We start from the raw sequence: 27410 nt of genomic DNA, 5'->3' as shown, positions 1-27410 counted from the left end.
AAACTTACTGATAATCCTTATATTTTTTAAGTTTATAGCTTGAAAATTATTGAAACTTTTGGAGAGTTTTCAAAGTAATAAATTATTTGCTGAAATAAGAAATATACCGAATTAGATTGGTTTTGAAGTACCATATCTTAGTGTAAGTGGTGCACTCAAGTATCTTGCAAATAGTACAAGGCCCGATATAGCCTTTTTAGTCAATTTGTTAGCAAGGTATATTTCTGCTCCTACTAGGGGACATCAGAATAGGATAAAACGCATGAGCTTGTTTTATTCTAAAGATTGCAGTCCCGATCTTATTGGTCATGCTGATGTTGGGTACTTATCTAACCCGCATAAAGCTCGTCTTAAACAAGCTATGTGTTCATATGTGGTGGTACTTGCTTATCTTGGAGATATACAAAGCAGTCTATCGTAGCCACTTCATCGAATCATGCCGAGATAATAGTTATTCATGAAGTGAACCGAGAATGTGTGTGGTTAAGGTCTATGATACATCTTATTTGAGAAAAATGTGGTTTGAAATGTGATAATGTACCTACAATTTTATACAGAGATAATGCAACATGCATATCACATCTTAATGGAGGATTCATAAAAGGAGATAGAACGAAGTACACTTCATTAAAGTTTTTCTGCATACATGAGTTACAAAAGAATGGTGATATTAACGTGCAACAGATTCGTTCAAATGACAATCTGACTGATTTATTCACCAAGTCTCCTTCAATTGAACTTTCAAGAAGATGGTGCACAAGATCGGGCTGCAAAAGTTCATTGATGTTCTCTTAGGGAGCTGTACTCTTTTTCCCTTTCAAGGTTTTGTCCCCTGGGTTTTTCTTGTAAGACTTTTAATGAGGCAGCCGAAATACATATTGTTAGAGATGTGTACTCTTTTTCTTTCTCTAGATTTTTTCCCACTGATTTTTTCTAGTAAGGTTTTAACGGGGTACATTATCTATCAATTAGATATTCAAGGGGGAGTGTTATAAATGTATTTACATTATAGTGAATGTTTATCAAGAATATACATAAGATCTATCAAGATTTAATAAAATCTATCAAGATCTAGTTGATATCTACCAGGATTTGAAGTATTTATCTTTTAGTCAGAAGCTATAGGAGTATTTTCCCTTATAAATAGAGGAGGTTTATACATTGTATCATCAATCAAGATGATTTCTCATCACTCAAAAGAGAAATAAAAGTCCCCTCTCTTTATTTATTTTTGTTGTTCTTTATTTATATTTAATAACAAAAACTGTTTTTTTTGTTTGTTAATTGTTAGGTTTTAAATGCTAACGGACGTGGCCAGTGGCTTCACCATCTACACTATACACACCAAGATAATAGACAAACGGTCATCACAAACTGTCCTTTCATCAAACTTCAACCGGAAAATTGAATATTATTTTATCAGTTTCATTTTATATAATTTTGAAAAATATTTTGCTACATTTAAGAAAATTTAAAAATATCATTTCATTCTTTATTCTATGCTCTTGTAACTAAAAAGAAGAAGAAGAAGATATATCAAAGATCACAGGCTCTAAAAATACTTTTAACATATAGAGAATATCTTCTTTTTGGTTATTTAATTTTGTACTAAATCAATAATATAACAATTTACAAGTGAAATCATGTGAAACAGGTAGACTTATCTTTTATCAAATTCTATATAAGTACTACATTTCAATAAATATGTACGAGTATTTGACTATTTACTCAATTACCATTATATATTAACTTGAGATTATTGTGAAAACCTATAAACTTAAATTTTGAGTTCACCCCTATAAGTAAATGTTTTCATATAAAATAAAATTAAAAAAAGGAGAAAATAAGGTGGAAAAATAAAAAAAAACTGAGACACAAAAAGGAAAGAAACAAATTAGAGCACATGCACATACCAAAAACACTAATATAGCCACATATTTTAAACATATTTTTTGTAGCTTGAGAGTGAGTACTAAGGTATGGGGGAAAAGAAAGAAGAGGAAGTGGCAATGGAGATAAGTGAGAAGGAGGGAGATTGGGTGATGGTGAAACCAAAGCCAAACAAGAAGTTTGGTGGAAAAGCCATTGATTTTTTAGAAAAAATGATTGTGAAATTAATGTACAAAAAAAATATTGGACCTAGCCATTTTCTATCCGGTAACTTTGCACCTGTTGATGAAACACCCCCTTGCAAGGACCTTCCTGTTAAAGGCTACTTGCCTGTAAGTAGCCACTTCCTCTCATTTGAATTTTATGTCTGGATTTAACTTATATACATCTATGATATATTATAAATAATCTTTATATTGTTATAGTATGTAGCGCGCTTATATATTTCATGTTAATAATATGTTTTAATATGTGGTTTGCTTAATAATAGTTTCACTTTTTATGAGTAGTTATTGATAGTTATTGTAGGTGATTATCTTATAATGTATAAATTCTTTGTCAGTATTGTTAGTTGTATAGGTTGTTATGAGACTGAGAATTGAGTTAGTTGATTTAAAATATGTGTATTAAGTTTAATAAATATTTTTCAATGCTGAAATAGATAAAATTATCTTATTCAAATAGTTTAAGAGTAGTAATTATTCAAATAGTTTAAGGGTAAAGTTAGATTTTTTTTTCTGGAGCAACTGCTAGTAAGAACGATATTTTTCAGTTATTTTACTTGGAGAGCATATATGGGCCCACAAGAAAACTGTGATGAAATTTTTTAATAAAAAAATTATCGGTGAGTAAAAATGACTTATTTTAAATAGCTCATGAGCATATAAAATTCTTTCTATTATTATTATTTTTTTTTTGAAAAAAATATGTAACCTCACAATTTAACTTTACTAAACTACATAAAATCTCTATTCTTTTTATTTAATTATCTTTTTTTTTAAACAGTCGAATACATCTATAAACCTATAAAATTTTTGGATACATAATTTTAATTATGTATCTTTCGTTGATCTAGTTAATTTATTATGTATCTTGATCAATAGTTTTAGAAATGCTTGGATCTCAATCAAAATTATGTATTCAGATGTTAATTATATATCCAAGCAAAAATGAAATGATTAATTGTTATATTTTTGAGTTTAAAACTATGTATTTCAACTTCAAAATTATGTATGCCGATGCTAATTATGTATTTTAAAACTATAAAACAAAATATTATTTATAATTTAGTAAATAGTAGAGACATATAAAATAAGATACTATTATTTATAATTTAGCAAATAATAAAGATAGAGAGTAATCAGAAACAGATTTATTGAGATTTATGTAAACATTACTTTTTAAAAAAATATAACATGAGACCAAGACCCTCATTCCTTTTCAATTAAGCTTCTTTTTTCTTCTTATACTTTATCATTTTAAGAAAAATAGTTTAGATGGTTAAGTGGAAGAGGAAAGCTCCACAAATTCCTTTTAAGTTTTACTTGTAAACTGTCCAAAAAGATGAAACTTCACGAAATGAGTATGTGGCCATAATGAAAGCAGATAATTCCAGTTATCAAAAAAAAAAATAAAAAAAATTCCTCATCTTTGGGATAGCAGCATTAAAAATGATTATAGAAAAATTTAAAATTAAATATTATTACTTTTTCTACATTCCATCAAATATTGACACGTGGCAACAGCATCTCCACCAGCTTATGTGGTGATGGAGTCGAGATTATTTGTATGATTTAAATTCATAATCTCTAAATCACCTAATAATAATGATCAAATATGGAGTTGTGATACTTTAAAGTTTATAAAATTATGGAGTCGTGATGACTTTGTAAAATTTATAAAATTATATCTTTTAAATTTTATTTTTTAATTATCCTTTTTTATTAAGTGAAATACAGTAAAAACAAAATGAAAATATTGTTATTACATAGTTATCAAAATAAGGAAAAATGATCTTCTTCTGAAACAATTAAAAAAAATATGTCACATATAGTATATTAGTTACTCTAAAATTAGTCCACGTTAAGATGAGAGTGTATGAAAAGGTTTAAAATTAAATTATTTTTTGTAAGAAATAAGACCAAGGAGTCATGCACATGAGGTGCATGAGGCTGAAGTTTTTTTCCTCTCTCTAATATACGTAGCATTACGCACCTCATTGCTGTGTGTGTGAGAGAGAGAGAGAAAGAGGGGAAGAGAGAAAATGGGGAGGAAAGAAGAGAATGGAGTGGGGAGAATAGAAGGAGGAGTGGTGGTGGTGGATCCAAAACCACAAAATGGAGTGTTTGCAAAGGCCATAGACTGGTTAGAATGGGGGATCATCAAATTAATGAATGACTCCACCAAGCCAATTCACTATCTTCAGGGCAATTATGCACCTACTGATGAAACTCCTCCAGTTAATGACCTTCCTGTTAAAGGCCATCTTCCGGTCAGTTTACTTTTTTTGTTTTTTTAGCTAAACGTCTAAGCATTTTTAAGAGTGCATATCGGGATATCTAACGCGAACATGGCACATAAATTTTGGAGGTGTTTAGATAATCGTTGTAAGAAGTTGGAGTGTTCAATTGACACGGAACATGGAGATGAGTTGAGGTGTTTAAACGTGTAGTACTTTTAAGGTTTGGAGTGCTTAGTCGCCAGCTGAGGTTGTATTTGAGTGCATTGCTTATGTATTATGCCTTTTTTTATTTGGAGCAAAACTTTAGGAATTAAATCTGGGATAGTAAATTCATAAATTTATATGTCACTTAGTCATTACTGTTGCTTCTGAAGTTTCAGCGGCATCCGGTTATCATGAAAATTTATGATTCTTGTAGAAATCTATGTCCTTCATGATTTCAATTTATGTGACATAATTTGAATGATCACGATGTAAAGAAATGAAACTTGTGGTGCAAAACTTGCCACATCAATTTTCTTGTTATAGAACTTTTGAATAGAATGTTTTTGTGCTTATAAAAGCCTGTAAGGCTAAAATGAGAATTGTAAAGTTAATTGTTGAATTGTTAGCAAATTTAGACTAAAACTGAGACCAAATATGCTTTAACCAATTAGAACAACAAGCTTGTTGAAATTAACTTGTATCGGAGCGTAATAGACTCCGGTTATTGCATGGTATGCATCTTTGAGACTGAATTTTGTAACTGAATTCAACAGTCTGTTTTCAAGAGTTCATTTCATAACTCATTGGCTCATGATGATAAGGACCAATTAAGTATGCGATTGTTAGTAGAGAATAGGCCAAGAACTTCAGCTGTACCAATGAATCAATTAATATTGATTTGCTCCGAGGAAGGAAATGTTAGATGATTAACGAACAAGCTTTACTTCATAAAAATAGTAATCAGTTGATATTTCGTTCATTCTGTTTTTTCTCGACTTTCTTTTGTCCCCATAATACATTCATGTTTGCTGCATGGAAACTGATTAGCAATGAACAGATTCATTTTCCGTTCTTTTCTTAATCTCTAGTATAAAGGAGAACATATCTGATGTAACATAAGTTTTAAGTTCTGCCTTTATGCTGGCTTCGTCTAAGTTTTAAGGTCTGCCTTTTATGCTGGCTTTGTCTTGTTGGCTTCGAAGATATCTAATAATCCATTACGAACTTGGTATGACAGGAGTGCCTAAATGGTGAGTTTGTCAGGGTTGGTCCAAATCCTAAATTTGCTCCAGTTGCTGGATATCATTGGTATTTTCTAATCTTCATCACTGACTTTATCGTTCCTTCAATTCTTATCCTTTCCTACACCAAAACAAATAAAATCCCTGAGGTTATATAACAAAATTCAGCATTCTTGTTCATTCTTTCATAGTATGGAGATTCTGTCTAGAATTGCCAGCATTAAACTCATCCCTACCTCCTTTCTGTGCAGGTTTGATGGAGATGGGTACGTCTCTTGCAGAGACTTTTCAATTTAGAGTACTCACCAAATTTTCCCAATTTATTTTGAAAAGGAAGTGCCACTAGTGTTGTACTCTTTTCACTCGTTTTGAGCGACAACAGTGTCTTCGTTTTCCTGAAACTGGAATAGATTATTATGTCACATGTTATTAATCGACTATCTGGTTTTATATAACGAGGCAAGGAATTCACATGTCGTAATCTTTTAATGTTTGAAGAAAACATTCATGTTGTTGTACTCTTTTCTTAATTGATCATTTCCTATGGTTTGTCGACCTTGTGTGGCTCTTTAAACTTTTAACTCAATAATACTATGTCATATTAGCAATTCAGATTTGGTATACAGATGGATATGCTTGTATCTAGATATTCAGAGTAAAAATGCTTGATGATTGTGACTGACATTTCTTAATATCAGGGTCAAATTTTTTCATTCTCTTATCTATCTACTCTGTCTGCTAATTAAGAGACAGCCACCATGAAAAGATTTATTTTGTGAATCGTCTAATGATGCAGCATTAGTGACCAGTCATTCTTTATTAGTTCACTTTTCTTATTTTCCTTTTTCCAATGACAACAAATTTGTTTGGTGTATCTACATTTCTATGTTTCATGCTGCTTTTGATATGTATAACATCAGAGGAAACAGCTACCTTGATTAACTTTGTTTTTCCTTCAGCATGATTCATGGCTTGCATATTAAGGATGGAAAAGCAACATATGTCTCGCGTTTTGTGAGGACATCACGTCTTAAGCAAGAAGAGTTCTTTGGAGGAGCTAAGTTTATGAAGGTGTGCATTTGTTTTAAAGTTCTTACTCTCAGATTTTGTCCTGTCAATCTTTAATTCAATGGAACTTCAAACAATAAACACTTGAAGTTTCTTGAACTTAATGTAATCTTCTGTCAGTTTTTTTAAAGAATAAATTGAGCATGTTATCGTATGAAGGATTCTTTATCTAGAAAACTAGCAGAAATTGTTCACTAAGTATTCGGGATATCAACATGTAACATTTTGTTCTTGTATGACCTGCTCTACTATCCTCATCTTATCGTCTAATAATCATTACCAAAAGTAAGGAAATGAAGGGAAAAAAGGAAGCGCTTAGTTTCCTGCGGTAGAAAAAATGCTTTGATTTGAATGTGGTCTTCTACTTTTTACTCTTTTTAGGCACATATTCAAGATTATCACATTTTGTTGCTCCCGTTTCTTAAAAAATTTAACCTCCCCATGTTAATTATTATTCTCCAATTCTTAGTTCTGAATGTGAGAGAACAGATAATCTTAAAGTACTCGATGGCTAGGTAGGTTTATGTGTGGACTATCACAGGGATTTATTATTGTCTTGGGATACTCCACCTATTTCTCTAAGGTTTTAGGTTGGATACTTAATTCTTTCACATAATATTTGTGCCAACATTTAGTAAGCCCATTTCGCGCACCAGTAAGTTTTCATGAAAATCCATGTGTAAACCCAAATCCTTGTAACACATCAAGAGAGTATTGAGTTACATAACTGTCCTACATGAACCATTTAAGGGCTTCCAAAAGGGGTTTATGAAAATTTTGGGAAACTGCGTTCATTGCGTTAAGATTCTGGGTTGGATATTTGAACTTCGGAGTCTTACACAACTTCCTGTTACCTTCCACAATACGGGTACGTAGAATCTATATAACAGAACAACAACTTCAACTCGTGTTCAAGTATGAACAAGAACACAATGAAGTTTTAAATACCCTCAACACAAGATCAAAAGGACCTTTCCAAGAGGTGTATTTATCTTTCAGAAAATAAAGATGAAACAAAAATGTTTAAGGCCAAGTCGTCCGAATTCACGGACTTTCCTTAAGGAATAATTCCCCTCACTGTACCCGAGGTTATAGAATCTTCCTCCCAGAATAAAATGGCCTTCAATCCGACTATAGCGGTACCTCAAATAGGTGGATTCTTCGAACACACTCACGGTTTGAATGATCACACTTAGAGTATTTTTAAGACAAGAAAAATGTTTTGTAATCTGAAAATTTCAGTATTTTCTATGTCATAAACCTGTGGATGAAATTAGGTTTATATAACCACTAGATGCCTCTTTAAAAAGGTGGCATTGGTTCATAATAGAGATGTGTGACTCTTCCTGAAAATGCATGTCTATTCACTTAAAACAATGCAGTATTTTTCTGAAATAGTGCACTGGTTCACTGAAACAGTGTGTATTTTCGTTGAAGATTTGCAACTTTCTGAAACTGTGCAATCTTCTGTAACAGAAGCAACAATCTGAAACAGTGCAACCTTCTGTAACAAAAGCAACAATCTGAAACAGTGCAACAGTTTCAAACAGACGCATCAGTTCTGAAACACTGTTACTGCGTGTATATATATAAACGGAGGCCGAAACAGTGCAGAAAATTTTTTACTGCATTTTTCCTTGGCATTCTTCGGAATTCAAATAAATTTTGTCCAAAAAGATAGATCTCATCGATCGATCATTTGACAAATCCAAATCCAAATCCAAATCCGAAGCCGAGCCGAGCCGAGCGAGCGACGACGACGACGGCACGAGGCATCATTTATTTCTTGCCTCACTTGCCATGTGGAGTAAGTGTTTCTCATTATAAACACTCTCAAGTTCTCTTCTTCCACCAATGTGGGAGAAAGAGTAAACTTGCCATTTTGGGAGTACACTTTCCATTTTTAGCGTCTCCTTTCCTTCACCCTTTTACTCTCCATTTTTCCATTCACACCCTTTCATTACTATGAACCCAACAATCCCCCACATGAATGGGGAATGGCTATTTTTCGTAAAACTTTTACGGACAAGTATGTGATCATCAAGCAAAGACTGATTGCATCTGGATAAGTGGGTTTCCCTTTGAACTTTCCATAGTGAACATGCATCGGATACACTCGGTCAATCGGTAGATTTGATATCTTTGAACCGTCGATCTTTAATATACACCTAGACAACATATGTCACACAACCAGCCTTTTACCGTTTATGGTTCTTACGGTTTTGTTCTTTTCAGCCATGAACACGTCTCGATTTTCATGAGAGCTTAGAGAATAGGCCTTTACTAACATTCTCTTTGAAGCAGCTTCCACTTCGCCCACACATAGGTGATTTCTAAACGTTCAATCCTGTAGATTCAACTATTTGGTCAAATCTGCCAAATTTAGATAATCATTAAAAGACTTTTCACCTTAAGTCTTATTCTTATTTACTATACATTGTCTACATCATGAGAATGGGCTAGGTAATTGACAATGTTGAACCTGTCAGACACAACTTTGTTTGATCTCCTTGAACCTAGCTCTTGGGATCTCCAGTTTGCTAGGTAGAGTTACCGCCATGCTGACTTGTCCTAGGCCTTAAACCCGTTCCCTTAAATGTCTTTTCTACTCCTTCTCTAGATAGGCCTTTTGTAAGTGGATCCGACATATTATCCTTCGATTTTACATAGTCTACAGTGATAATTCCACTAGAGAGAAGTTCTCTAACGGTATTATGTCTTCGTCTTATATGACGAGATTTACCGTTATACATCATGCTCTCTGCCCTACCTATTGCTGCTTGGCTATCACAGTGTATACATACTGGTGTCACTGGCTTGGGCTAATACGGAATATCTTCCAAGAAATTTCGGAGTTATTCTGCTTCTTCACCGGCTTTATCTAATGCGATAAATTCAGATTCCATTGTAGAGCGAGCGATACAAGTCTGTTTGGATGATTTTCAAGAAACTGCTCCTCCACCAATAGTAAATACATATTCACTTGTGGATTTTACTTCGTTCGATCCGGTGATCCAATTTGCATCACTATATCCTTCAAGTACCGCAGGGTATTTATTATAATGCAAAGCATAATTTTGAGTGTATTTAAGATACCCCAAAACTCTTTTCATTGCCATCCAGTGAGTTTTGTTGGGATTACTCGTGTACCGACTCAATTTACTGATAGCGCATGCTATGTTTGGTCGTGTACAGTTCATTATATATATTAAACATCTCAATACTCTTGCGTACTCCAATTGCGAGTCACTTTCACCTTCATTCTTTCGAAGTGCAAAGCTCGCATCCAATGGAGTCTTGGCAATACCGAATTCCATATACTTGAACTTTTCAAGTACCTTTTCGATATAATGAACTGTGATAATGCCAACCCTTGTGGAGTTCGATGGATTCTTATACCTAAGATCACATCTGCAACTCCAAGGTCCTTCATATCAAACTTGCTCTCGAGCATTCGTTTTGTTGCATTTATGTCAAAAATGTCTCTACTAATGATCAACATATCATCCACATATAAACATACAATGACTTAGTGATTTGGAGTGTCTTTAATATAAACACATTTATCACATTCATTTATTTTGAATCCGTTTGCCAACATGGTTTGGTCAAACTTCGCATGCCATTGTTTTGGTGCTTGCTTTAGTCCATATAATGACTTGGTGAGTTTACACACCTTGTTTTCCTTTCCTGGAACCACAAAACCCTCAGGTTGTTCCATGTGAATTTCTTCTTGCAAATCTCCATTTAGGAATGCGGTTTTTTCACATTCATTTGATGGATTTGAAGATCATATACCGCCGCCAAGGCAATTAACATTCGAATCGAGGTTATCCTTGTTACTGGAGAGTATGTATCAAAGTAATCAAGGCCTTCCTTCTGTTTGAAGCCTTTTACTACAAGTCTTGCCTTGTATTTGTCAATAGTACCATCCGCCTTCATTTTCCTTTTGAAGATCCATTTAGAACCTAAAGGCTTATTTCCGGGAGGAAGGTCAACCAATTCCCATGTATGGTTGCTTAAGATTGAATCTATTTCACTATTGACTGCCTCTTTCCAAAAGGATGAGTCTGACGAAGACATCGCTTCTTTAAATGTTTGAGGCTCTTTTTCTAAGAGAAATATTACAAAATCCGATCCAAACGAAGTTAACATTCTTTGACGTGTACTGCTTCTTGGATTTTCTTCATTATGTACATCCTCACTTGGTTCATCTCGAGGTCGTTTAGATCCTCCGCTAAACTGTTTATGTCTAATTTTATACGGGTAAATGTTTTCAAAGAATTCAGCATTGTCTGATTCAATCACCGTATTTTCACTAATATTCGGATGTTCGGATTTATGAACCAAAAATCGACATGCTTTACTACTTTTAGCATATCCTATGAACACGCAGTCCACCGTTTTAGGTCCTATCTTAACCCTTTTAGGTATAGGAACTTGTACCTTCGCTAGACACCCCAACACTTTGAAATATTTTAAGTTAGGTTTCCTTCCTTTCCGTTTTTCGTAAGGAATTGATTGTGTCTTACTATGGGGAACTCTGTTGAGTATACGATTGGCCATAAGGATAGCCTCCCCCCATAAGTTTTGCGGTAAACCAGAACTTATAAGTAAGGCATTCATCATTTCCTTCAAAGTTTGGTTTTTCCTTTCCGCAATTCCATTAGATTGAGGTGAATACGGGGTCGTAATTTGATGGATTATTACATTCTCTACACATATTTGCGCAAAGGGAGATTCATATTCTCCGCCCCTATCACTTCTTATCATTTTGATCTTTTTGTTTAACTGATTTTCAACTTCAGTTTTATATTGCCTAAACGCATCTATTGCTTCATCCTTACTATTTAGCAAGTAGACATAACAATATCTAGTGCAATCGTCAATAAAAGTTATGAAATACTTTTTCCCACCATGAGATGGTGTTGACTTTATATCACAAATGTCAGTGTGTATTAAGTCTAAGGGATTGGAATTCCTTTCAACGGACTTATAAGGATGCTTTGCATACTTCGATTCCACACACGTTTGACACTTTGATTTATTGCACTCAAAGTTTGGCAAAACTTCTAAATTAATCAGTTTTCGTAACGTTTTGTAATTAACATGGCCTAAACGTTCATGCCATAAATCATAAGACTCAAGCAAATAAGACGAATTCGAACTTTTATTCATTTCAACAGTCATTACATTCATCTTATAAAGGCCCTCCGTGAGATAGCCTTTTCCTATATACATTTCTCCTTTGCTAACTACAATTTTCCCAGAAACGGTTACACATTTGAATTTGTTCTTATCTAGGAGTGAAACAGAAATTAAGTTCCTACGTAACTCCGGAACATATAGCATATTGTTCAGTGTCAAGACCTTGCCGGAAGTCATCTTTAGGCAAATTTTTCCTGTTCCCTCTACCTTAGCAGTAGCGGAGTTAGCCATGTAAAGCATTTCTTCTGCTTGAGCCGGAGCAAATGACGAGAACAACTCTTTGTTTGCGCAAACATGGCGTGTGGCACCAGAATCCATCCACCATTCGCGTGGATTCCCCACCAAGTTGCATTCCATGAACATAGCACACAAATCATCAAATTCTTTGTTGGACTCAATCATGTTCGCTTGGTCCTTTTTCTTGCCTTTCTTCGGGGCTCGACAATCTGTGGACTTGTGGCCAATTTTGCCACAATTGAAGTATTTTTCCTTGAACTTTTTCTTGGGTTGATTGCTTCTATGTTCAACTTTCTTTCTTTTCTCCGATTTGTTTTGGCCATCTTCTACAATATGGGCTCTATTTATTGTAGGATTTCCTTTTGACCTTCTTTCGGCAACTTTATTGTCCTCTTCAGTACGAAGTCGGACGATAAGATGTTCAACGGTCATCTCCTTGCGTTTATTCTTTAAGTAGTTTTTGAAGTCTTTCCACAAAAGTGGTAGCTTCTCAACTATCGTTGCTACTTGAAAAACATCATTCACTATTAAACCTACAAAACAGTTTATGTGAGTATTAAGAACATTTTAAATTTGTTCAACTAAGGTATCTTTCAAAAATATACCTTCTACTAGGAGATCATGTATGATGACTTGCAACTCCTATACTTGAGAGACAACAGATTTGCTGTCAATCATTTTGAAGTCCAGGAACCGTGCAACAAGGAATTTCTTAATTCCCACATCTTCCGTTTTATATTTCCGTTCAAGTGCCCCCCACAGTTCTTTTGATGTCTTGGTTCCACTATAGACATTATAGAGGTCGTCTTGGAGACCACTCAGAATATAGTTCCTGCAAAGAAAATCCGAATGTTTCCAAGATTCTACAATAACGAAGTGTTCCTTGTCCGAGGTTCCCTCTGGCATCTCAGGAGCGTCTTCGCTAGTGAACCGTTGTAGACATAAAGTGGTGAGGTAAAAGAACATCTTTTGTTGCCACCGCTTGAAGTCGATGCCAGAAAATTTTTCGGGCTTCTCCACCAATGCCATCGTTGGCGGAGCATTTGTGCTACTTGATGAGGCAATATAATTTGCCCCCGTAGACGTTGTCGCATCTATCTTTGACTTTCAGTTGTCATTTTTCCTGTCACCACAAGACAGAAAACTTAGTATTTTTTAGAATACTATTTATAAAGTTAAGTAACTTGAAACTCTTCTTCTTGTTTCTAGTTAACGATGAAGTTTTTATTACTTCGAATCATAAACCGAGTGAACCTTAACTTGTGATGAAGATTTTATGTCTGCTAATCACTATTTAAATTCAAGCGGAGTAGAAAGCCTAAGCTTTAATCTCCAAAAACAAGCAATACAGATTCTGTAAAATTATTCCTTAAGATTGTTATCTTCCACAATACGGGTACGTAGAATCTGTATAACAGAATAACAACTTCAACTCGTGTTCAAGTATGAACAAGAACACAATGAAGTTTTAAATACCCTCAACACAAGATCAAAAGGACCTTTCCAAGAGGTGTATTTATCTTTCAGAAAATAAAGATGAAACAAAAATGTTTAAGGCCAAGTCGTCCGAATTCACGGACTTTCCTTAAGGAATAATTCCCCTCACTGTACCCGAGGTTATGGAATCTTCCTTCCAGGATAAAATGGCCTTCAATCCGACTATAGCGGTACCTCAAATAGGCGGATTCTTCGAACACACTCACGGTTTGAATGATCACACTTAGAGTATTTTTAAGACAAGAAGAATGTTTTGTAATCTGAAAATTTCAGTATTTTCTATGTCATAAACCTGTGGATGAAATCAGGTTTATATAGCCACTAGATGCCCCTTTGAAAATGTGGCATTGGTTCATAATAGAGGTGTGTGACTCTTCCTGAAAATGCATGTCTATTCACTTAAAACAATGCAGTATTTTTCTGAAACAGTGCATTGGTTGAAGAGTTGCAACTTTCTGAAACTGTGCAATCTTCTGTTACAGAAGCAACAATCTGAAACAATGCAACCTTCTGTAACAGAAGCAACAGTGCAAAAACTGACGCATTAGTTCTGAATCCAATTTTTACTGCATTTTTCCAAATAAATTTTATCCAAAAAAATAGATCTCATCGATCGATCATTTTCCAAATCCAAATCCAAATCCAAAGCCGAGCGAGCGACGACGATGGCGCGAGGCATCATTTATTTCTTGCCTCACTTGCCATGTGGAGTAAGTGTTTCTCATTATAAACACTCTCAAGTTCTCTTCTTCCACCAAAGTGGGAGAAAGAGTAAACTTGCCATTTTGGGAGTACACTTTCCATTTTTAGTGTCTTCTTTCCTCCACCCTTTTACCCTCCATTTTTTCATTCACACCCTTTCTTTACTATGAACCCAACACTTCCATCTTATAGCAACGAGGAGTTACAGAAAGAGTCCCTTCCGTCTGTATGTAAAAAGCCTGAGGATATAGAATACTGGATGAAAACCTTAAAAGTTCAAGCATGTCCACAATGTTCTGAAGGAATACTGAAGAGATTTTACTTCGTTTGTTGGGACTCAGTTGAAGGAGAATGTGAAGAGCTTTGCTAATGTTTTCGATATAGGCAATAAAACTAGAAAAAAACATTAAATTACCAAATTAAATGTTGGAATATTTCCTTGGTGTGATGAACAGTAATACTGCCGAAGTTTTAGGCTGTTTAGCATCATTTATTATTGTGCTTTCTTGGTATCTGCAAGTTTTGGAAAACATTTTTTTTTTCTAAAGGTTTCTATTAGATAATCAGAAAGCAGAGTAGAAGAATTGGGGGAAGAGAATAGTTGAGATCTCCCAGATAAGGGGATCATTATTTGTATACTCAGCTTTAGAAGATGGAATGACTGGAAAGAAACAACTATTGTCATTCTGTCTTCACATTAGTACTATAGTAATTTTGTAAGTAAAATGATTCCATATTTCTTGTTGTAGTTCTTAACTGAACCTGGTTATTAAAGGTTCGAGAGATGAAGAAGTAATGTAGTAGACTTATGTATTATCCAAAGGTTACATAGATATATATACAAGTAAAGGAAAGGCTAACTAAGGTAACTAGATATCTAAATCACTAGAAATCAGCTAGAGAATTTTGTACCTATCAACACTTCTATCTGATTTGGTTTTGATACGATAGAGCCATTTACAATTAACAGCATTTTGAGAAGAGGATGGTGGTACAAGCTCCCACGTCTTGTTGTTCATCAATGCTTCGAACTCAAGTTTCACCGCTTCTCTCCAGTGTGCACTCTTTTGGGCTTGGTTATAAGTGGTAGGAAGTGGTCTAGTTAATGCAACTGCAATATAATCAAATGCTGGCTTGGGTTTGGTGATATTATTTTGTGAACGAGTAACAGGTCGGTGAATGGATGGTTATTGAGTATGTGCAGAAGCTGTGGTGGAGGACTGATGATGATTGTGAGATGGAATGGACGAGAAGGGGTCTGGAGTTGGTGAAGATAAAGGGTTTGTCGGGGTGCGCTGATTTCAGCGTTGATACTGGATTAGTGGTTATGTGGTAGGTGGGACAACAATGGGCTGTGTGGAGCAATCCGAGCCAGCGGCAAGAGTTGGCGGTGCTGCCAAAGAAGGACCTGAAGAAAAACCTGTAGGAGGTGTCGCCGGCAATTCTGGAGCAACCTTGATTGGCTGGAGAATCTCATAATCCACTGGAGGCACAGACTTGACACTAAGGTCATTTGACTCTTTGTACAAGATATCCCACTCTAATTTTGAAATTCCTTTTGTCTTTCATAGATGAAAATATATCAGAAAAAGGAAATTTATTTTCATAAAAAATAACATCTCGTGAAATATATATCCTTTGTGAAATAGGATCAATAACACTGATGGTTGTGATGGGTATTAGAATAGCCTAAGTAAACACAAGGGGTGGACTTGGGTTCTAGTTTGTGTTTGGCATATGGTTTAAGCCATGGATAACATTGGCAACCAAACGTACGAATGGATTGATAATTTGGAATTTCTCCAAATAATCGTTGGTATGGAGAATCATAATGAAGTGTGTGGGTGGGAAGCTTGTTAATCAAGAATGTGGCTTGTTGACCGGCAAATGACCAAAATACTGGAGGCATAGAGGCTTGGTGTAAAATGGTTTTTACTGTTTCAATGATGTGCCGATGTCTACGTTCAGCCATAGCTACCCATTGTGGTGTGCATGGTGGCGATACAAGGTGCTCAATGCCAGTGGTGTGAAGAAATAACTTAAGACCTTCAAACTCACTACCACCATCAGTATAAAGTGAGAGTATTTTTGTATGAAAATAATTTTCAACAAGGGGTTTAAATTTAGAAAAAACTATTTTGACCTCACTTTTATTTTTAAGTGTGTACAACCAAATATATTTTGTAAATTGATCGACAAAAATTACATAATATAATTTTTTGTCAATTGACAAAACAGGTGATGGGCCCCATATATCACTGAAAATAATTTATAAAGGTTTTTTGCTCACTAGAGTATTCTCTGAAAAAGGGTGTCGATGGCTTTTATTAGAAGAGCAGGAATTACAATCATCAAACATTTCAGAATTTGAAATTGGAATTGAAAACTTATGTGAGAGTGTTTTAAGCACTCTTTTATTTGGGTGTCCTAATTTTCTATGCCAAGATTGTTGAGATTCTGCCATATAGGATTGGTAGCTCAGATTGCATTGGGATCTTCCAACAAGCCACTCATAAAGTCCTTCTTTATTCTGGCCACGTGCCAATGGTGCCCCCGTACTCAAATCCCTCACAAGAAAATCAAAAGGGAAATATTCTATGGATGTCAGATTATCTTTGCAAAATTAAGACACAAATATAAGGTTACGTTTAATCTCTGGTGCACACAAAGTATTCGAAAGATGAAACTTTTTATTTGAATTATTTATTTGAACATGACCAGTGTGAGTTATAGGGATTTTGTTATCGTTGCTCATAGTAATATCATCCGTACCAATGTAGTTATCCGGACGTTGAAGATTTTGAGAATCAGCAGTCACATGATGCAATGCTCCTGAATCAACAATCCAAGGCATGGAAGCAAAGTTTGCTCTAGCTCTCAAGTGATTGTGGGAGCATGAACGACACACATTGGCAGTATGCCCAATGCGACCACATAACTGATAAACTGGACGAGTTTGTCGAAGGGTCGTTGGATGCCAATTTGGTGATGTGGTTGGTGCATTCGTTGGATGCCAGTTTGGAGATGGGGTTTGTGCATTTTGCGGATTGGGATGTTGTGGACGCCATGGTTATACTCTCTTATTATTGCGGGGAGTAAAGTTATTTGGTAATGGTTTCTGTGCCACTGCTGCTGTAATTGAGGCCTGATTAGGCTCATTGTGTTTGAGGAGAAGCTCTCTGTTGAGAAGCTTGTTGTATAGTTCCTCATACGAGATAGGTGTATCTCGCGCTTGGATAACTGCTGAAATTGAATCATACTCCGGTCCTAGACCACTGAGAATTTTGACCGCAAGTTCATCATCTGGAATAGGAGTTCCAACTGTTGCAAGTTCATCAGCAACATTCCTGATCTCGCGCAAGTATTTTGTCATACTGCGAGAGTTTTTTGGGATGGTATCCAGAGAGTTTCAGAGACTAAAAACCCTTGTATGTGATTTGTTAGCATACAGGTTATGCAGTGTGTCTCACGCTTGCTTTGAGGTGGAAGTTTTGGCGATTGCAGAGGTGATTGTAAGATCAACAGATGCCATTAAGGCATTGCGTATCAACTGGTCTTGGCGAAACCAGAGTTTGTACTTGGGATTGGGTACCTCTTGGTTGTTGAGGGTTATCGTTTTTTATGGTGTTGTCAAGGTTCCATCGAGATAGCAGTAGAGATCATGACCGAACATGAGAGATTCGACCTGCGATTTCCAAATGACAAAGTTCATTTGACCAGCAAGTTTGAGGGGAAGCTGGGAACTTGGGTTAAATTGCACTAGATGGTTGGTGTTATTAGCAGGGATAGTAGAATCACTTGGATTCACCATGGATGCCATAGAAACAAAGAAAAAAAAACTTGGAAGAGATTGAGAAGACTCGTTGGAGTTTAGAAAGGCTTTGATACCATAAAGGTTCGAGAAATGAAGAAGTAATGTATTAGACTTATGTATTATACAAAGGTTACATAGATACATATACAAGGAAAGGAAAGGCTAACTAAGGTAACTAGATATCTAAATCACTAGAAATCAGCTAGAGAATTATATACATTTAATAGAGCACAAATTAGGGAGAGAAATCTACACAATTGAGAGCACAAATTAGGGAGAGAAATCTGCACAATTTATTACACAATCAATCACATCCCAATAGTTATGAGCGGTAAAACATTGTAGAATGGTTCTGATATCCAATCACTAACCCGGATTCACCTAATAGCTAGCTACTTTTGGATGTTGGACGCATTCTTATTCAATGTTAAGCCATTAATTTTCTTGTTCTCGACTTGATGCTATTACTGTGTCAAGGAGTCATTTCCTTGTATATTATTTGGTCTTTACTATTCCATTTGCAGATTGGAGATCTTAAAGGGCTGTTCGGGTTGTTCTCAGTATACATTTACAAGCTCAGGGAAAAGCTGAAAGTTTTGGACACTTCCTATGGACATGGCACAGGTAGGACTGAAAGGTCTGAGGTTGTATGCTGTTTTTATCTTGATGGTTACCTTTGCAACAAGATTTGTTGTTGTAAAGGAACTGAATCTCTTGAAGAATGATATGCATATACGTGTGTTTTTGTATACCTCTGCGAGAATTATGAAGAGGAAACAAACTTTTTTCACCTTCTTTCAGCTAATACGGCTATGATATATCACCATGGGAAGCTTTTGGCTCTTCATGAGGGGGATAAACCATGTAAGTTGCTTCTCCATTTGATCTATTAACTGAGAAACTTAAGCAATCTATCATCTAAATGCTTGCTGACCTGAATATGTTATCAAGATTCTTTGGCATCTTATAGTTAATTACTTCCTTCCATTTTTTATGTACGACTGTAACTTTCTAATTTCCAGAGATGATCTTATATGCATTCAAGCTGCCAAACAGTTATGTGACTGTTCTTTTAGTAAGATTGCTGTTTGTTGAAGTTTGTGACTGTGTGCCATCGAAGAACCCAACTATTGGTATACTGTGTTTTCCTTCTCATATGGACAAAATGAATATTCTGTTCACAGATGTAGTTAAAGTTCTGGAGGATGGAGATCTGCAAACGCTTGGCATGCTGGATTACGATAAAAGGTTGCAACATTCCTTCACTGCTCACCCTAAGGTTGACCCTGTAACTGGTAAGAGAATAGTCGTCGGAATCTGCTACCAATTATGGAAATAAATATGACTGCTTAATTGGTTCCAGTCCTTTGTTCGTAAAGAATGTTACCTAAACTTTTAAAAAGGAACACCCATCAACTGTGGCTATCAGCTCATCACTTCCATGTATCCTTTCCTTTAGTTGCAAAATCCTCCGAGTTGTTCTCAAATGAACAAGGTTCTTCCTCCCATTTCAGACCCTGGCTTCCTGAATGCAATATAGGTCATTACTTGAGTGGAGATGTAAGAACCTTTAAAATATCGTGTTACTACCCACTACCATATTATGGAAGTACACTTAACTACGTAGTTGTGGAGATGACAAGGATTTTGGAACTGATGTTAACTTGATTCAAGTAGCATGGCCTTTATTTGGGAAAGAACTTAGGTGTCTGGTTGCATTTTGTTCAAATTTACAACGAAATATGGATCTAAAATAAAGCTGGGGAGTAAAATATGTGATGATTTATTCAATTATATATTGTTATGTAAATACAGAGTTTGACTTGAAAATATTTGCTTGCAGGGGAGATGTTTACTTTTGGCTACTCGCAGACACCACCTTACGCTACATATAGAGTCATTTTCAAGGATGGCGTCATGCAAGATCCAGTTCCAATAACAATACCAGCATCTGTTATGATGCACGACTTTGCTATTACTGAAAATTATGCAATTATGATGGATCTTCCATTGTACTTCAGACCTAAGGTATGCCATCTTTGCCATTTCTTTTTCTATTGATCTATACTTGTAGAGTTTCGGGTTCGCTCTCTTGATGACAACAACAGAAGTTATTCTAGTGAAGTAGCATCATTCTTGTTTATAAATTTGAGTTCTCGGAGATGGTGGTATTGTCTTATAAGCAAACGGGTTAAGTAAATAATGGCTAAAATGGAACTAAATGATTTTGAATTTCTTGCAAATGGCAAGTAAATTATGATATTCAACTCTTATCTTCAAGGACTTAATGAATAATCTATGGCTCTTTGAAGTCCAGTATTCATCAGATCAACTTTGAGATGTGCTATCCATATGCATAAGGAAGTTATTACATGTAATCTGCGAGTTTACACTTGATGCCTTTACAGGTGAATGACAGTTGAATTGCTTGGTTCAGCCAACTGCTTAAAAGTTCCCTCATGCTTCTTTTTTTTCCCGAATTTAATCACAAAAGTGCGATTAATAGGCTATGTATTTCTTAGGAAATGGTGAAAAACAAACAGCTGGCATACAGCTTTGACCCCACAAAGAAGGCTCGCTTTGGAGTTCTTCCACGCTATGCAAAAAATGAATCCCTAATCAAGTGGTTCGAGCTGCCTAACTGCTTCATATTCCACAATGGTATGAAATTTGTTTTCATTTTTATATCTGAAATGTGGAAGTTCATGCCCCTTGATTGGAAAATAGAACAAAATTCTAGCCACGAGGTAGATATCAGTGTACAAATTTTCACTTCAAAGAGATGGATACGCTTTAGGACCCAATGTAGATGGTTTGCACTTCTCAGATCGTCTTGTTAGACATCATGACTACCTGAATTTGAGAAACTTCTATTACAGACTGCAAAAATACAAATATGTTTATCCTCTTATTGGACACCACCAGACATAAACTTCAACGAATCACAAGAAGTAAATGCTTTAGTCTTACTAACCAATCCAAACTGAGTTTGGTTTCGTTGCTTGACCAGCCAATGCTTGGGAGGAGGGAGATGATGTGGTCTTGATCACTTGCCGCCTGCAGAATCCAGATCTAGACGCGATTAATGGAACTGAAAAAGAACAACAGCGTGACGGTTTCACAAATGAGCTGTAGGAAAACTCTAACCTAATGGTCTTATTTGACTTCAGATATTCCAATTATCTTGATTCTTCTCGTAATTGTCAGGTATGAGATGAGGTTCAATATGAAGAATGGTCTAGCATCACAAAAGAAACTGTCAGAGTCAGCTGTTGATTTTCCACGGGTCAATGAGAACTACACTGGAAGGTCAGCTGTTACAAAATTTTTCATTTAATTCTGAAATTCCTGCACTACATAAAATATCCAGGATGTGGATTAATGGCTTTTAAAATGCTGCATAGGAACACCTTCATCTGCTGCCCGTCTCTCTTGCTTCATCTTTTGTTCAGAGTGTTAGAGAATTCTTGCGTTAATTTTAGTGATTTGATCATCTCATTTTCATTTCTTATGTTATCGTAATGATAGTGACTTTTGCAAAATTTAGGAAGCAACGCTATGTATATGGAACCATTTTAAACAACATTGCCAAGATCACAGGAGTTGTCAAATTTGATTTGCATGCGGAACCGGAAACTGGAAAAACAACGCTTGAAGTTGGTGGAAATGTTCCTGGAATTTTCGACCTTGGACCTGGAAGATTTGGTTCAGAGGCAATTTTTGTTCCCCGTCAGCCTGGGACAGAATGTGAAGAGGACGATGGCTACTTGATATTGTTTGTACATGATGAGAACACCAGGTACTCCTCTACCACTCCCTTGCATTGCATATGGAAAATTACAATTTTTATAACTTCTACCTTTTCGCTGTGTGACCGAAACATGTGACCTTGAGTGTCTTTCAGCTGAATTATTGTTTTAAGCAGAAACAAAGCGGGAAAGGTATGTGGATTTCATCTAAGTGTGTCCTGCTTCAAGCATAGTTTAAGTGAAAGAGAACAAAAATGCAACTTTCAATTATGATTGAAGATTGTGGCATGTCCAAAAAATCTTTTAAGATGTCCTGTCAGGCAACCTCCTGCTGAAAGTTCTCCAAAATTTTCACAAGTACATTATCAAAATGAAAGAACGCTATCATTCAATCAGTCAAACACAATGCAGTCTTGAACTAGTTAGCGTTAAGAGTCATATGTATATTCCTCTCTATTCGATCAGTCAAACACATTATCATGTTATATTGGTTAGTTCATTCATAACTAAGGTAAACAAAAGGGGCAAAAGGCATATCCCTCGTATAAGCTCACAGTTGTAGAGTACTCCTTTGTAATTCCTCCTCACACTTGTGACACCTTTGATCCTACAAATCTTTTATCAAGACTAATATATTTGATATGTACTCCGTCATATTCTTATTCCAAGTCATTGAATACCATGTGACTATCCATCTTCCTCTACGTATTAAAATTTTCATCAGTTTTCAAAGCCCCTACTACGTATCTTCCATGCATAAATGTAAAATGGTTCTCTATTTGAATTTCCTTAAGATACAAATACTCAAAATGGAGACTTCTTGGTTGAACAAAGTCTCAGCCCTAGGTGAATGGCCACCCAATGTAATGCCTTCCCTTTCAGGGGAGCAATTGTGAGTTTGAGGTTCATTATTTTGTGCTAGAAACTTGAAATATTCTATGACCAATTCCATTCTCTGGTACACTATGCAGAAAGTCATCAGTGAATGTTATTGATGCGAAAACAATGTCCGCGGAACCTGTGGCAGTTGTTGAATTACCCAAAAGAGTTCCATATGGATTCCATGCCTTCTTTGTCACAGAGGTAAGTTAACATAACATTCTTTGACATATATTCTTGTTGCTGTTGAACGAATCGGAGTGTGAAATTGAGAGGATTTAGAAATGTTATCTCCTTTTAACTTTCTGCAGAGTTGCAATTTGCTGTCTTTTTACATTTTGGTTTAAACTTGGTCTCACTATTCATCATCGTCTGTACAGGAACAAATACAAGAACAAGCCAAAATGTGAGAGATACTTGCGAGGCGTAGATCAGCAAGACACTCTACTTACAACATGCAACTCTATTTTCAGTTGTCATTATCTATTCTGTGATATATATTGTAAATTCTATATGTTCATAGTACCTGTTATAAGCAGAAGGCTACTGGTGACTGGACCATAGTAATAAATCAAGTTTTCTGGAGGTATATATGTTTGGAGTGTATGTGCATTTCAATAATAATATGAAAGTGCAGAATATCTTGACATGTTAGTGGCCATAAATTGACAAGAAAGTCATGGTGTAACTCATGTTTACCCTACTAAGACGTGAATATTGTAATCATTGTCATATGTTCTACCTCACTTAATATCCAGTTACATGGTATGATCTTACTTTTTGTAAGAATGTATAAATATATATTAAATTAATAGAAAAAAATATTATTTGTTATTAATTCTAATGACTTTTAATAAAAAAATTATCAAAAATATATTTGATTAATTTATAACTCTTAAATATTAAAAAAAGAAGAAGTTAAAAGCCAATTTTGTCTTTCTATATATTTATCATAGCCCATCAGTATTGAATATTCTCCTAATATTATAACCAATACAAACTTTTTTTAAGGAGAAGTCCACCGACCCCTATTATTCAGAAAAAGTGACCCCTATTACTAATATTTTTTCACTAAAGTCGTTCGCTTCTATAATGTTTTGAAATTTCTTTTTCTCTGTGAAGTAGTTCAATTGATCCGTCAAGGATAGGAGGGAGCAGAAAAGTCTTGCACGTCTTTGTACTAAGAGCTGATATGCATCATGTTGTGCTTCTAAACGGCATCAAATCCTTCTCAGTTTTTTAGCGTGAAATGAATATGCTATTGTAAGAGAGTGTTTGAATTGAATGTATTTTAGGTACTTTTAGTTTTTAAGCAATTTTAATTTTTTGGACGTATTTGTCTAAAAAATATGTATAAAAAAGGGTTAACAGGATAAAATTAGTTGTTGACTTTTAATTTTTAGCTTATAAATCACTTTAAAAAAAATTAATCTAGACAATCTCACAAGACGATAAAAGTACTTAAAAGCCTTTATTTATATATTGAATTTTGAGATAGCAACTTTTAAAGTTTGGAGTTGAAGAAGAAGTGGTGCTTGATTGTTCAATGTATTTCTGTTAGGATCGATTTGCGTGCACGCAAAGGATGAAGAAAACTAGAGAGAAAGTTCTTGAGGAGAGAGATGAATGAGAATGAATTACGTGGTAACATGTCACGATCCGAGCCGAGGCCCTAACCGTGACGAGCATCCTGAACCGTGAAGGCCCGAGCGCCCTTCTCTATCTGGCAATCATATACACTTTCATATAATATGAAGGAAAATACGGAAATATAAACAATACGGGATCATGGTCAATATCATAATTCAACTGAACAATCTGGAATGAAAATCATAAACCTCTAACAACGTCTAACATCAGTTTGTGAAATCTCTACTAACTGAAAATGACATCTATCTGAAATTTGGGACAAGGCCCCCAGTCGGACCATGAATCAAAATAAAATAACAATATCAAATTTCATAACCAAGCCTTCCGAAGTAAGGGAGGCTCACCAGCTGCAAACTTCTGACAAGTCAATCTACTGCTTACGTAACCCCAGGACTGTGTCTCAAAATCCTGAAATATAGGGGGTCAATACAAAGTACTGGTACGCAGAGCAATCCAAAATAAATTTTTTTATTCAACATAGGTGAGAGCAATTTATAGACAGTTTTATATAAGATATATGAAAAACACATGGGCATATTTAAAAAACTCTGAACAATTATCTGAAATCCATGACTCACTCTTTATCTTACTTCTGAGTTAGGTGGCATACCCTACAACTCTGAAATTTCACGGGCTATATGGAATCTGCCCTTGACTCGGCAGTCAAGCCCCCAACTCAAGCTTGCCGCAAGGGTTGGAGTCTCTGTCTCTGATACGCCACAGGGCACTAGGCCAGCGCATGGTCTCTCTTGGGGACATAATAAACCTGTATCGGCAAAACACGGGTTTGGGCTAGGAGTTATTTGAACTCAAGCCTTCTTCAGGCAACCACCTAACCTTCTTTACGCCTATTTTTAGCTCTTTTAAAACATGTATTCTCTGAAATCAAATCTGAAACTCTTACTCTGTTATGACATTCATTTATATGGTATCGTCATACCATTGACTTGCAAGTCGCATCTCTAGGCCATTCATAGCATATTATAATCTCTTCTTTCAAAACATGAAGTTTGGGACCACCATATCAATCAATAAATTCAAAAGGACTCTTGCTTTAAACTCATGTGAACACATGCATGAACTCTCTCTTTTCAACCTTTCAACAACATGTGATGGTCATGAAATTTGTGGCAAATCATGAATTTTTTTTAGCAATTCTCTTAACATTTAACATCAAATAAACCGTCCCCTCTTAAGTTCAAAATCATAATCAAGTTATAAATCAAAAATCAAGTCATTCATATCATGCTTTCTCAAAATGCAATCGAATATTTTATAACACACATAGAAACAAGCAGCTTAACAACAAGAGAGGGACGTTTATAGGCTTATGCTCTCAATTCAATCCTCAAATCTCAATTTCATACATACATATATAAGATTACAAATCAAATTTGGAGGAAAGGCCTCAAGACCAAAACAATAGTATCATTAAAGCATTCATAATGCAAGATTGAAAACATAATTCCAAAACCCCTTTAAAATTTCATGATTTCTATAACTTTAAATCTTATTCAATGTGTTTTCAACAAGCCCATATAGTTTAGGAAAATCTCACGTACCTTAGATTATAAGATTTGAAAGATGGAACCCAGATCTTGATCCGTTTCTTGAAATTCTTGATCTTAGGGATGAGTTCTTGATCTTTGGGGATGAGTTAGGGTTTTGATTTTTGAGAGAAAGAGTGAATAATAGGCAATTTTTGCTTCTTAGGGCTGAAATTCTGTGTTACAGACGAATTTTGGGTGTGGGAAAGTGACCACAATGCCCCTAGACCCATTAGAAACTGAAATAATGCGTAAAACAACTTTAAATTCGCGTCAGGTTTCATGTTGAGGCGCAGTCGACACGACGCGTCAAGATCACATCGGCTTATTGCCTCACACGGAAAATGTCATAGCTTTTCGCTCGGTTGTCGAATTTTGACGAAATTGGTATCGTTGGAAAGCTAATTAAATTATCTACAATTTAGTGGGTCTTGAGCTGCAAAATTCTATGTGTATCAAAAGTTATACACATTCAAAGTAGACACTTGTAGAATCTGTATCCAATTTTGGATGAATGAAAGGTTCTTACCTCAACTTTGTTTTAGGTCATTTCTATGAATATTTTTCACCTCATAATCACTTCATATACTAGGTGAAAGATTATGACATGTGAATCTAAACATAAATCATGGAATTAGAGCTTACACATGTAGGAACGATGATTCAATTTCTAGCTTAAAAATACGGGGCGTTATATAACACCCGTGAGTAAACTCCACGGTAGACGGACTATTTATATTAATGATTCAAAGTATATATAGTTACACAGAGAAATGAGAATAAAAGGTTAAACCGCGTGAACATTAATATATAACAGTACATCACTTATTAATCAGATTCCACAACCCAACATTTTCCTCAAAAGAAAAAAGAGATATTATACAAATCGGAACAATAGGACAATAATTATTAAAAAGGGAAGTATTGTAAAAGTAAACACTGAATTTCGAGTGGTTTTTAAATTTCAAGCGTTGATTATCAAATAAAGTATTTTTTTTTTTTAAAAAGGAGTTTCAAAAAAGGAATAATGACCCAAATGCTTCTTGAAAAATAAACATATATTAGGATTTACTTAGGAGTGCAAAATCCAAAGAGAAAAAAGATTTCGTGCATTCCATATTATTTTTTACTTTCTCCTTTACAAATTTCTTGACAAATCGTAAATTAAAAGGGTATTGTCACTAATCCATCCTTTAATTTTTTTTAATATACTAGATTAATTGCACGTGCCTCGCACGTATAATGTTTGATCATTTAAAATTAAAGAATTTTATCTATTGCGGAGATTTTTAATAAAGTGTAAAAGTTTAAATCACTTTTTAAAGATTCTTCATATTTTAATATAATAACATAAACATAAACATAAATATATATTTTATTGTAATCACATATATATTTTAAGTGGTTGATAGATCATTATTTTTGCGTTTGTCATTCAGTGCCTCTTTCCCTTGCTGCCAAAGGTTAAAAGAGACGCATCAA

The 27410-nt window shown here is 35.1% G+C and overlaps 1 protein-coding gene across 2 annotated transcripts; it reads left to right on the top strand.

The window, feature by feature from the left end:
* Nucleotides 1-1944: 1944 nt before the first annotated feature.
* LOC107839349 (carotenoid 9,10(9',10')-cleavage dioxygenase 1) lies at nucleotides 1945-23322 on the top strand. 2 transcript variants are annotated; one of them, XM_016682796.2, is made up of 14 exons: nucleotides 1945-2222; nucleotides 5574-5644; nucleotides 5829-5843; nucleotides 6537-6648; nucleotides 18628-18727; nucleotides 18905-18967; nucleotides 19288-19398; nucleotides 19947-20131; nucleotides 20626-20764; nucleotides 21114-21234; nucleotides 21311-21412; nucleotides 21651-21902; nucleotides 22824-22935; nucleotides 23112-23322. In XM_016682796.2, the coding sequence occupies exons 1-14, from the start codon at nucleotides 1980-1982 to the stop codon at nucleotides 23139-23141; spliced, it is 1656 nt and encodes a 551-aa protein (XP_016538282.1). In that variant the 5' UTR covers nucleotides 1945-1979; the 3' UTR covers nucleotides 23142-23322. The 2 variants fall into 2 exon arrangements, with proteins under 2 accessions (XP_016538282.1, XP_016538290.1); XM_016682804.2 differs by lacking the exon at nucleotides 1945-2222 and adding an exon at nucleotides 3866-4381.
* Nucleotides 23323-27410: the final 4088 nt, after the last annotated feature.

The sequence above is a fragment of the Capsicum annuum genome, chromosome 1, assembly GCF_002878395.1.
Source record: "Capsicum annuum cultivar UCD-10X-F1 chromosome 1, UCD10Xv1.1, whole genome shotgun sequence".
Lineage (NCBI taxonomy): Eukaryota > Viridiplantae > Streptophyta > Magnoliopsida > Solanales > Solanaceae > Capsicum > Capsicum annuum.
Note: the sequence above shows the minus strand (reverse complement) of the source record. Positions and strands in the feature narration are given on the sequence as shown.